Below are 13,089 nucleotides of genomic sequence, written 5' to 3'. Positions count from 1 at the left end.
TCGTTTGGCAGACAGCTATCTCCCCAGACTCCCTCCCGACTCCCCCATACACATACACGTTCGGTTCAGCTAAATGTGTATATGTATTCAATGGGTAGAGGGGGAAAGCCGCTGCCAGACAGTTCTGGAAGGGACTTATCTCCTCTGAGAACTAAACAATCTGGAACAATACTCACTCTGCCCGATCCTTCTCTCCCCCAACAACATCTGTCAGGGGAGAGTCAGGAACTCCCCACCCCACACACTATATGCATTACCTGCTCTTGGTGGAGCTCACATGGGACATCGGATGGTTGATGTCATCTTTAACCACGAGGATGTTGTTCTGTAAGGGAAGGGATAGTGTTAGGAGATATAATGTGACATACATCCTAGAAGTTCAACCACTGGCATTTAAGGGCTTATGTTCACAGCCCCCACTGCTGTGATAGGTATAATAGAGAGGGGGTATTATCTCAGGGTAGTGCCATTTATTGTTGGATGGATTACTTCTGCTCCTCTACAGAGGCAATGCATTCTTACAGGGCTTGTCCCACAATAAAAAATATCCTACAGTTTTCAAACCAGCACCTGGATCTGTGGATCTGAATAATTTTCTAATTTCATGTAATTAAAAGTTGACTATAGCTTCTGAGTTATTCCATGAAATCTAGCTGTATAGCGCCACCTTCTGTTTGCCCGTTTACTAATTTCTCTGTCCACCTCACTGAGGTGGACGCACATGCTCGGTTCCATCCTTCAACTGCCACCAGGTGCACCAGAAAGGCCAACCCCTGAGAAAGGACATGCCCCCTGAGCAATGAATGGGCAGATCTCTGGATCTGCGTGAGGTCTAGGGCTGGTTCTAGCTTTGGTAGGACTCATGCACATGACCGTTGCCTGTTTTGCAGTCCCGACCTATCCTTGTCTGTAATGCGGACGAGAATAAGACATGTTTTATATTTGTTTGGGGGTGGTGGTGGGGGGGCGCAGAACGGACATACAGATGCGGACAACACTTGGTGTGCTGTCCGCATCTTTTGCAGCCCCATTGAAGTGAATGGATCCGCATCCGACCCGCAAAAAATGTGGATTGGATGCAGACAAAGAATATGTTCGTGTGCATGAGCCCTTAGAAGGAGATTGGCATGCACTATATCAGTGATGGCTAACCTTGGCACTCCAGCTGTGGTGAAACTACGACTCCCAGCATGCTCCATTTATTTCTATAGAGTTCTGAGAGCAGCCAAGCAAGGGGGGCATCTTGGGAGCTGTAGTTTTACCACAGCTGGAGTGCCAAGGTTAGCCATCACTGTACTATATGTGTCACAACCAGACAGCTGAGAAGCTCTGACAGAGGCCTTTCAGAACCTCCCCCTTGAGTTTCTGTGTTGTGGTATTCAGCTCCTCCACTCGTTAGTCTCTCTCAGCTGTCATGTGTTGGACTAATTGCTTCCCTTTAAATTCTTCCCCAGAATGCTTTTCTGGGCGGCTTATATTTCTTCCTGGAGTATGTGTGCATGCCCATCTGGTTCTCCTCTCCTCCACAAAGTTAAGTGTTAAACTGTTATCTGTTATTTGCTGTTTGCTGGATCCCAGGTGACCCTGACTCCCTCCGTGTCTGGTGTAGGGAGCCGGTGGTCGTGTCCCCTCACTATTGTAGGGTGCTCAGGGCTTTATAGTCAAGGTTCGTGGATATGCATACCTCCACCATTCGGATCTATGCATAGGCTGAGCAGCCAGGGAAAGTGCCAGGTCTTCTACAGGGGTCTCCCTTTCGTTCCTTAGCTTTTGGATCCAGCGAGTCATTTATGCATGTTGTTTTGCCTTGTTACCTGTACACATTCCGTGACATTATAAGCCGCCAAAACCGTCTTAAGCATGGATCCGGTTTCACTTTTGGCTGAACGCTTCCAGGGTCTTTCATTGGAGGTAGCTGACCTCCGTAAGACTTTTTCTCAGCTTCAAGTGACCGGTTCAGCTTGCGTTCATGGAGCTTGTTCTGAGCCTAAGATCTCGCTCCCGGATACGTTCTCCGGGGGTAGTGAGAATTTTGTGCGTTTTAGAGAGGCTTGCAAACTCCATTTTCGCCTTCTTCCCCTTTCCTCTGGAGATGAGGAACGGAGGGTGGGGATCATTATATCGCTGCTCAGAGGTAACGCTCAGTCCTGGGCCTTTTCGCTGCCGGAGGGGGCACGGCCTCTCCGTTCAGTGGATGAATTCTTTTTAGCCCTGGGTCAGATATATGATGATCCGGATCGTATTGCTCTGGCGGAGTCTAGACTACGTCTCTTATGCCAGGGTAAACAATCCGCAGAAATATACTGCTCAGAATTTCGGAGATGGGCAGCTGATACTGGTTGGAATGATGCTGCACTCCGAAGTCAATTTTGCCATGGTCTTTCAGAGGGATTGAAAGATGCATTTGCCTTTCATGAAAGGCCTATTTCTTTGGACTCTGCTATGTCTCAGGCCGTTCGTATTGACAGGCGTCTTAGAGAGAGAGGAGAGATCTCTCCTTCCTGTCATACTCGGTCCCAGGACTGTGCAGCGGTCCCATTCTGTGCGCAGGGGTCTCAGTCGCTGTCAGCCCCTTCTGAGCAGGAGCCCATGCAGCTGGGGTTGATTGCTTCTGACAATAGAAGATTCAGCCCGCATGGGAGGGTTTGTTTTTGTTGTGGAGGTATTAATCATTTGGCAAATATTTGTCCCTCTAGGAGATTCAGGCAGTTCTCTGGGTATAATAAAGAAACAAAGAGGAAAAAATCTTTGAAAAATGTTCCGTCTGTTACTATTGGCAGGGTTGAGGCGGAAATTGAAGGTTTTCCGTTTGCTTGTAGTTCCCGTTTTGTCCTGCCGGCTAGGGTGGCGCTAGAGAGCAAGAACATTTTTTGTGAGATTTTTGTGGATAGTGGAGCAGCGGTCAATCTCATTGATAATCAATTTGCGATAACTCATGGTTTCCAGGTGTGCGCTTTGAGAAAGGATATTCCGGTTTTTGCTATTGATTCCGCTCCACTTTCTCAGAAATCATTAAAGGGCATAGTTCACAATATCCGTTTAATTGTGAGTGATGCTCATGTTGAGGATGTGTCATGTTTCGTCCTTAGCGGTTTGCCCACCCCTCTGGTGTTGGGGCTGCCCTGGCTCACTAAGCATAACCCCACCATTGATTGGCAAGCGAAGCAAATAAATGGTTGGAGTGACTTTTGCAGAGAGAATTGCCTCACGACATCTGTTTCTGAGGTTGCTACTAAGACTATACCATCTTTTCTCTCTGAATTTTCGGATGTCTTCTCTGAGAGTGGAGTTCAGGATTTGCCCCCGCACAGGGAGTACGATTGCCCTATTAATCTCATCCCAGATGCCAAGCTGCCTAAATCTCGTTTATACAATCTTTCCCAACCTGAGCGGATCGCTATGCGTGCTTATATCTCTGAGAGTCTGAGAAAGGGACACATACGACCCTCGAAGTCACCTGTTGCCGCTGGTTTTTTCTTTGTTAAGAAAAAAGATGGTTCTTTAAGACCTTGTCTGGATTTCAGGGAGCTGAACAGTATCACTATTCGTGACCCTTATCCGCTTCCTCTGATCCCGGACTTATTTAACCAGGTTGTTGGGGCTAAAGTCTTTTCCAAATTAGATTTAAGAGGGGCATACAACCTGGTCAGGGTCAGAGAAGGGGACGAATGGAAGACGGCCTTCAATACCCCTGAGGGCCATTTTGAAAACTTGGTTATGCCTTTTGGTTTGATGAATGCCCCAGCCGTTTTTCAGCATTTCGTGAACAGCATTTTTTATCATTTGATGGGAAAATTTGTATTGGTGTATTTGGATGACATTTTGATTTTTTCTCCCGATTTCAAAACTCATAAGGAACATTTACGTCAGGTCTTGCTCATTCTGCGGGAGAATAAATTATATGCGAAACTGGAAAAATGTGTGTTTGCGGTTCCAGAAATTCAATTTCTGGGGTTTCTTCTCTCCGCTTCTGGTTTTCGCATGGACCCCGAGAAGGTCCGCGCTGTGCTTGAGTGGGAGCTTCCTGAGAATCAAAAGGCGCTGATGCGTTTTTTGGGCTTTGCCAATTATTACAGGAAGTTCATTTTGAATTATTCTTCTATTGTTAAACCACTCACTGATATGACCAGAAAGGGGGTAGATTTTTCTTCTTGGTCAGTAGAGGCTCGTAAGGCTTTTTCTGATATCAAGGAGAGTTTTGCTTCCGCTCCCATCTTGGTGCAACCTGATGTTTCTTTACCCTTCATAGTTGAGGTTGATGCTTCTGAGGTGGGTGTGGGGGCGGTCTTGTCTCAGGGTTCCTCTCCTGCCAAATGGCGACCGTGTGCCTTTTTCTCAAGAAAACTCTCCTCCGCAGAGAGAAATTACGATGTGGGAGATAGGGAATTGTTGGCCATCAAGTTGGCTTTTGAGGAATGGCGCCATTGGCTAGAGGGAGCCAGACACCCTATTACCGTATTTACTGACCATAAAAATCTGGCCTACTTGGAGTCAGCCAAGCGTCTGAACCCGAGACAGGCCAGATGGTCGTTGTTCTTTTCTAGGTTTAATTTTGTTGTCACGTTCCGCCCTGGAGTTAAGAATGTGAAGGCAGATGCCCTGTCACGTTGTTTTCCGGGAGGCGGGAATTTTGAAGACCCGGGTCCCATTTTGGCTGAAGGTGTGGTGGTCTCTGCTCTTTTTCCTGAATTGGAGGCAGAGGTGCAGGCAGCCCAGTCAGAGGCTCCTGATCTTTGTCCTCCTGGGAGGTTGTTTGTGCCTCTCGCTTTAAGACACAAGATTTTTTAAAGAACACCACGATACGGTCCTTGCTGGGCACCCGGGGGTAAGAGCCACACTGGATCTCATCGCTCGGAGATTCTGGTGGCCTGCGCTTCGTAAGTCGGTTGAGGGTTTTGTGGCAGCCTGCGAGACTTGCGCTCGTGCCAAAGTCCCTCATTCACGGCCATCAGGTCCTCTCCTTCCCTTACCCATTCCTTCCCGTCCTTGGACACATCTGTCCATGGACTTCATAACGGACCTGCCTCGTTCCTCGGGGAAGACTGTGATTCTGGTGGTGGTGGACCGTTTTAGCAAAATGGTGCATTTCATCCCTTTTCCTGGTTTGCCCAATGCTAAGATGCTGGCGCAGGCATTTGTTGATCACATTGTCAAATTGCACGGTATTCCTTCAGACATAGTCTCTGATAGGGGCACGCAGTTTGTTTCCAGATTCTGGAAGGCTTTCTGTTCTCGCTTGGGGGTTCGGTTGTCATTCTCTTCTGCTTTCCACCCGCAGTCGAATGGCCAGACAGAGCGCGTCAATCAGAATCTGGAGACATATCTGCGTTGTTTTGTGGCGGAGAATCAAGAGGATTGGTGTTCTTTTTTGTCCCTTGCTGAGTTTGCTTTAAATAACCGTCGTCAGGAGTCCTCTGATAAGTCACCATTTTTTGGTGCATATGGGTTTCATCCACAGTTTGGGACTTTCTCGGGAGAGGGGTCTTCTGGTTTACCTGATGAGGACAGATTCTCCTCGTCTTTGTCATCTATTTGGCAAAAGATTCAAGATAATCTAAAGAGCATGAGTGAGAGATATAAGCGTGTGGCTGATAAGAGACGTGTGCTTGGTCCGGACCTGAATGTTGGTGATCTGGTGTGGTTGTCTACCAAGAATATCAAATTGAAGGTTCCCTCCTGGAAGTTGGGTCCTAGGTTTATTGGGCCTTACAAAATCCTGTCTGTCATCAATCCTGTTGCATACCGTCTTGATCTTCCTCAGACTTGGAAGATCCATAATGTTTTTCATAAGTCCTTATTGAAACCTTATGTTCAACCCATTGTACCCTCGCCTTTGCCTCCTGCTCCGATTATGGTTGATGGGAATCTTGAATTTCAGGTCTCTGGGATTGTGGATTCTCGTCTTGTCCGCGGTTCTCTTCAGTACCTTGTTCACTGGGAGGGGTATGGTCCTGAGGAGAGGATGTGGGTCCCGGTGACGGACATTAAAGCCTCTCGTCTCATCAGGGCTTTCCATAGGTCCCATCCTGAGAAGGTGGGTTCTGAGTGTCCGGAGTCCACTCGTAGAGGGAGGGGTACTGTCACAACCAGACAGCTGAAAAGCTCTGACAGAGGCCTTTCAGAACCTCCCCCTTGAGTTTCTGTGTTGTGGTATTCAGCTCCTCCTCTCGTTAGTCTCTCTCAGCTGTCATGTGTTGGACTAATTGCTTCCCTTTAAATTCTTCCCCAGAATGCTTTTCTGGGCGGCTTATATTTCTTCCTGGAGTATGTGTGCATGCCCATCTGGTTCTCCTCTCCTCCACAAAGTTAAGTGTTAAACTGTTATCTGTTATTTGCTGTTTGCTGGATCCCAGGTGACCCTGACTCCCTCCGTGTCTGGTGTAGGGAGCCGGTGGTCGTGTCCCCTCACTATTGTAGGGTGCTCAGGGCTTTATAGTCAAGGTTCGTGGATATGCATACCTCCACCATTCGGATCTATGCATAGGCTGAGCAGCCAGGGAAAGTGCCAGGTCTTCTACAGGGGTCTCCCTTTCGTTCCTTAGCTTTTGGATCCAGCGAGTCATTTATGCATGTTGTTTTGCCTTGTTACCTGTACACATTCCGTGACAATATGATGCGTGATTTTCATTTTTATGTTAATCAGGAGATAACCCCTTTAACACAGTGGAGGGGCAGCTGGGTCATGGTTCACACCAACCCTAACAGAAGTCTGAATAGAATGTGAAGGCAAGTATAATGCTTCTTCATGATGGAGGGGTGTATAGGTTAAACTGACAAAGGAAAGAGATTTTGATTTTGATTGTGTGTGTATATCGCCTTCTCCTGTTTGCAAATGGTAGAGAAAAGTTTATGAAAACTTAGATTTCTTATCCCTTTAAAGGAGTTGTCCAGGATTTTAATGTTGATGGTCTGTCCTCAGGATAGCGCGTCAATGATCTTCAGGGGTCCAACACCCTGCACCCGCACTGATCAGCAAATTTTGTTGTAGTGCCGGAAATTGGCATCGGACCTCCACAGCTCTATCCACTGTGTGGTGGACGTAGCTGGCAATCACAGCTCTGCGCCCATTCACTTCAATAGAAGCATTGCTGCAGTAACCAGCCCTGACCACTACACAATGTATCCAGTGGTATGGTGGATACCACCGTTGCCTAGCAGACCCCATTGAATTATAATGGATCGGTTGGGGTTCCATTATAGTGTCAGTCATTTTGCAGGCAATAATATTTTTTTCATCGAATCTGTCAGAATTTGTGATGGAGCCCCCAACACTAATATGAACAAAGGGGGCCATTTACTATCCAGAAATACTCATATATTAGGCGTATTACTGGCACAGATTGCGGTTCGAAGGTTATTTGTGCTGCAATCTGTGACTTTTCCCCGCTCACACCTCATCTCAATCATCATTTTCTGTTTTAGGCGTAGAAAATGGTATAAACGTAAGACAGCTAGGAAGCTGGCTTACATTTAGACTGGTGCAGGATACGCTGAAGTTATGTAGAGGCCTGCGCCTATAGGGGTTATTAGGATCTGCGTTTTAGACCGGCATTTGTGTTGGGGGGGGGGGGGGGCTATATTCTGAGCCTCCGTCACAAGTCCCATCAGATTCCATGAAAAGAACAGTGCTCCGTGCAGAATAATTCTTCCCGTCAAAGCCACCACCATGGAACGCATTATCAAGCCATCGGCGGTATACGCCATACAACAGATCTGGTACTGTCCTGTGGCTTCTGTAACAGAGACCATGACGTAAGTGTGAACATAGCCCAAGTCAACTGAACTCTGCTCGGCTAAAAAAAAAAAAATTTCTTTCTACAAAAAAAACAATATTTATAGTCATAATAATAGATTTTAATTATATATAATTGATTATATAATATAGATATCTATCATATGTAATAATAGATTTTAATTATATATAATATATAATAACTAATTACATAATATAGATATATAATATAATAATAGATGTTAATTATAATTATAAATAATTTCAATAAAATCATTAAAGTTGGTCGTCCAGGGAAACCTTTGCCTTAGCAATGACTAAAAGTTTACAGATAAGAGCAGAACACACCTTGTATTTACGGAGAACTGATGAGTGATTCATGATTTGCTCAGTGTCTGTACCGTCACGTGGCACCACCACGATGCCAAAATCTCCAACGATCACCTCCATCTACAGGGAAACACAGATACACAGCGCAGTGAGCAAGGAAGAAAACCAGACATCATCACTATCCAGTCACCCGTGTAACTCAACACGTCTGTCATCCAAGGAAGGAGAATGAAAGCAGAAGGGTCTGTAGACAACATAAGGAACAATACTCACTTCTGACTCATTCCAGAGGCCAGGGATACAAAATGACTCAAGCAGGTCACTACCACACAGGAGCAAGATCCGCAGCTCTGGGTAGGAAGGACAGCAAGTGTATGAGTGAGAAGACCAACGTCTATAGTATCACAGAGAGAGTGCCGCCTCTACGCCACCTGTCCCATCACACTGGCTCTCACTGGCACTTACCTATTTCTTCATATCTCATGACTGTGCCCAAGTTTGCATTTTCATCTGTCAAACAAAATGACACAACCAGTTATGTGAAGTCACATATGAATACATGCCAAGCATTTCCATGTTATTGCTTGTACAGATGTAGCACAAGTTACCTTGATACACGAGTTAGTTTAGTTTCACATATGTAGTAAGAGATCTCTGGATCTGGCATGGTACCAGAATGCCTGCCGGCCCAATTAACTATAATAGGGTCCGCCGGAGATTCAGCTGCTACCCGCCAACTACGCTGGGATTCAACCGGAAAAAAAATGCTGCGCGCAGCATTTTCTGTCTGGTAGATTCCAGATAATCTATGCCGGAACAGCCTGCCGACATAGAGAGAAGCCTAAAATGCATTGTGCATTCGTTTTCTCAATTTGGAAGTTCAGTACCTTAGAGTGGGTGTACGCCCTAGAAATTAATTTATTTTATTTAAATAGTTTCACGATCCCATGTGGTTGATATATCTGTCTAGCAGCCGAATTGTTTTTCATGTTATAGAACTGCAACTCTGCAGCTACCACTAGAGGGAGCTTAGGAGCTAACTGCATACTAGTTATACATTGAACTTAATAGTCTCACAGTCTGCAGTAAGCTCCCTCTAGTGGCAGCAGCATGTTAAAGGTAAAATGGGTAATAGCTTTCTGAATGGGAGAGAACTGCAGTACCATTCACGGCCACTAACCATTGTATCGAGCTATGCCAAGTCTGGAGAACAGAAAGAGTCAATGAGGTCCATCGGGCACCCTTCGTTTCTGTTAAAAAGCAGTGATGTGAACAAATACCCCCATGACGTCCATATATCCATATGGACATGGGATTGTCGATCTTAAATAAAATCTCTGCTGTGCAGTTACAGTCTACAGTTCCTGATAAAAAGCCAGTTAGGTGTTTGAAGGGTAAAGTTTGATTGTCATTTACTTAATCAGAATTACTGACTGCAAGCCCAACATATACAATGCATTCAGAAAGTCTTCACACCCTTTCACTTTTTTCACATTTTGTTATGTTGTGGTCTTGTGCTAAAATGAAAAAAAAAATCATTTTTTTCCCTATAATTGTGCACTGAAAATGGGATGTTATAAATCTTTGCTAATTTATTTAAAGGGGAAAACTAAAATCTTGCATTCACATAAGTATTCAGACCCTTTACTTAGGACTTAGTTGAAAAACCTTTGGGCTCCAATCTTCTTGAGTATGATGCCACAAGGTTTGCACACCTGGAGTTGGGGAATTTCTGCCATTCTTCTCTGAAGATCCTCTCATGCTCTGCCAGGTTGGATGGGGATCATCAGTGGACAGCCATTTTCAGGTTTCTCCAGAGATGTTCGATTGGATTCAAGTAAGGGCTGTGGCTGGGTCACTCAATGTCCCTAAGCCACTTCTATGTTGTCTTTGCTGTGTGCTTAGGGTCATTGTCTTATTGGAAGGTAAGCCTTCAGCCCAGTCTGAGGTCCAGAGCACTGTGGATCAGGTTTTCATTTAAAACATCTCTATACTTTGCCCCTACTCAGCTTTCTCTCAACCCTGACCAGTCACTGACCATACCCCCCCCCCCCCCCCAGCATGATGTTGCCACCACCATACTTCACTGTAAGGATGGTATTGGGCAGGTGATGAGCAATGCCTGGTTTCCTCCAAACATGATCATTATCTTAGAATCAAGGTTAAAAAGTTTTAAAAAAAGGTTTTATTTTTCAGTCTGAGAGTCCTTTAGTTGCTTATTTTTTTTTTATTAAACATATTTTCATGTGTCTTTTACTGAGGAAAAGCTTTCTAGCCACTCTGCCATAAAGCCCAGATTGGTGGAGTGCTGCATTGATGGTTCACCTTCTGGAAGTTTCTCCCATCTCCACACAGGATCTTTGGAGCTCAGCCAGAGTGACCAATGGGTTCTTAGTCACTTCTCTTACCAAGGCCCTTCTGTCCTGATTACTTAGTTTGGTGGGGTGGCCAGCTCTAAGAAGAGACCTGGTTGTTCCAAACGTCCTCCATTTAAGAATTATGGAGGCCACTGTGCTCTTGTGAACTTTCAGTGCACCAGAAATGCTTTTGTACCCTTCTTCAGATCTGTGCCTCCACACAATCCTGTGTCTGAGCTCTACAGGCAGTTCTTTGCTCCTCTTGGCTTGGTTTTTGCGCTTATATGCTTTTGTCTTTCCAAACCATGTCCAGTCAACTGAAGTTATCACAGGTGGAGAAAAGATAATCAAGAGAAATGGCAGGACCCCAGAGGTATATTTCAAGTGTCATAGCAAAGGGTATTCTGCCATATTCTGTTCCTGTAAGTGCCCATGGAGGAGCTTTACTGTGAAGTATTCTCTGCATTGAGCTGCTTCACCGTCCCATCTGCTGTGAGTGACAGCTGTAGCATCCAACCAGGAGACCAGTACAGCTGTTACCCAGAGCAGAGGAGAAGGTCTGTGTAAGCAGGTCAATGCAGAGAGCACTTCACAGTGAAGCACCGCCTTGGGCACTTGCAGGAACAGAATTTAGCAGAATAAACCTTCATATTCACACTACTCCTGATAAACCTATCTAGTGCTGTCAGCAGGGTGGTCAAAATTGCTGACAGACTGCCTTTCAATGTGCCCTCTGCAGGGACATACATGAGATATCACTCGTTTGCTGGTTTTAAAATATAAAACATATACAAAAAGAATCTCTGGAAACTTACCCACAAATGTAACACGCTGCAGATTGGGACGCACACAGCACATACGACTCAGTCCTTCTCCAACTTTTCCCAGAAACCTCACTAACAGAAGAAAATAAAAATAAACCAATTACTGATGGTTATATTAATACTATGCAACTGTATATATGACACTTTAGTCATTCACATCCTGCTTGTGCCGCGCATGACTTATTTTTAACTCATTATTGAACCAATCTGCTTGTTGATGGTTTCCTAGTATCAACAGGTTATAATTCTACACTCCATTAGTTCCAATAAGTTAGAATCAGACCTGATGCACTCAGTATTAATTAATGCTGGGAACATCAGGCACTTATGTACCTGGCCCGCGGCCACAGGTGCCCACCTGAATTCAACTGTATTGCCGTCCTCAGGACAATGATACAGTATCATACTGTGGTGTAGGTGAAATGCTGCACTGTGGCATTTGGTTCTGCTGGGGCAGTATTTTGTGCTGCACTGTGGTATCTGGTTTTTCTGAGGCAATATCTTGTGCTACACTGTGGTATTTGGTTCTGCTGGGCAGGGGCGTTTTGGCCATAGACCTTACAGGGAAATTTCCCAGTAGGCCGATGCCCAGAGGGCCTCCTGAGCCCTCTTCACGGCCGGCCAGTGAAAGTTTTTGGGGATGTATTTCGTGCTGTTTGCGGCATTATTTTGTGCTGCACTGTGGTATTTGGCTCTGCTGGAGCGGTATTTTGTGCTGCACTGTGGTATTTGGTTCTGCTGGGGCAGTATTTTGTGCTGCACTGTGGTATTTGGTTCTGCTGGGGCAGTATTTTGTGCTGCACTGTGGTATTTGGTTCTGCTGGGGCAGTATTTTGTGCTGCACTGTGGTATTTGGTTCTACTGAGGCAGTATTTTGTGCTGCACTGTGGTATTTGGCTCTGCTGGAGCGGTATTTTGTGCTGCACTGTGGTATTTGGTTCTGCTGGGGCAGTATTTTGTGCTGCACTGTGGTATTTGGCTCTGCTGGAGCGGTATTTTGTGCTGCACTGGGGCATTTTGTTCTGCACTATGGTATTGCTGGCCCCACCTATTTCTGTTGTCTCTGCCTACATGTGTTGACCCACCCTCTGTCAATTTGGACCTGTTTATACCATGGCGCCACTTTCAGGGTTTTTTTCAGGGCCACTTTAAGTTCACAGTCCGCCCCTGGTTAGGATAGTGATAACATGTACACTTGAGTTTAATTTCCTATTTTTTTTTTTAAGAGATATATTATTTTTTTAACCAGATCCTGACCTTTCTGGCTCCTAAAATGTCCCTCTTAGTCAATAGTCAATTGTCCTACATTAATATATCTACAGCATTACACTGGTAATTGTCTGTCATGGCCTAATAGTACCTACACTATCCATCCCTTCATGATATATAAATATACTTGGTGTTATTAGGTTGGTGGTATGATCACTATGATCTATTGTGAAATCTGAGGATTCTTCAAAGGTGGGCTCACAAAAAAAAACTAAAAACTTTGACTGCCAGAAACTCTGAAGGACATGTGGCCTTCTTGTTTTTGCAAAGTGCTTATGTATTCGGCAGGTAACTGTATTTGAAGATATGTCTATAATGGAGGGCCCCGGAGGACAAGCACAAGGCATGATGAAGACCTCATAGGAAAGTCTCCACTGTGACTCAGTATTCCTTGGGGCTCCGGCTTTTTTCGTGTCCACCGATCATGCACACACTTGCCTGCGGTGGGCTTGTTGGTGAGATTGTTGTTTTGGTAGATAGGCTGTGTCGGCTGGTTCAGGGTCTGATTAATAATCGGTGTGACGGATGGCGTGTTCACATTAGACAGGATGCAGCCAGTTACCCTCTGGAAAGGAAT

General features: G+C 45.3%; 1 protein-coding gene across 1 annotated transcript in view; it reads right to left on the bottom strand.

Moving 5' to 3' along the window:
* NMNAT2 (nicotinamide nucleotide adenylyltransferase 2) overlaps window positions 1–13,089 on the bottom strand; it is a 67,359-nt gene that overhangs the window by 5,707 nt on the left and 48,563 nt on the right. The window contains exons 5-10 of the mRNA XM_044301940.1: window positions 12,947–13,077; window positions 11,235–11,311; window positions 8,528–8,572; window positions 8,336–8,412; window positions 8,081–8,182; window positions 258–325 (exon numbers count right to left, since the gene is read on the bottom strand). Coding sequence (XP_044157875.1) covers window positions 258–325; window positions 8,081–8,182; window positions 8,336–8,412; window positions 8,528–8,572; window positions 11,235–11,311; window positions 12,947–13,077 — 500 coding nt within the window. The remainder of the gene's footprint in view (window positions 1–257; window positions 326–8,080; window positions 8,183–8,335; window positions 8,413–8,527; window positions 8,573–11,234; window positions 11,312–12,946; window positions 13,078–13,089) is intronic.

This window comes from Bufo gargarizans, chromosome 7 (assembly GCF_014858855.1).
Source record: "Bufo gargarizans isolate SCDJY-AF-19 chromosome 7, ASM1485885v1, whole genome shotgun sequence".
NCBI classification, from domain to species: Eukaryota; Metazoa; Chordata; class Amphibia; order Anura; family Bufonidae; genus Bufo; species Bufo gargarizans.
This window is presented reverse-complemented; position numbering and strand designations above follow the sequence as displayed.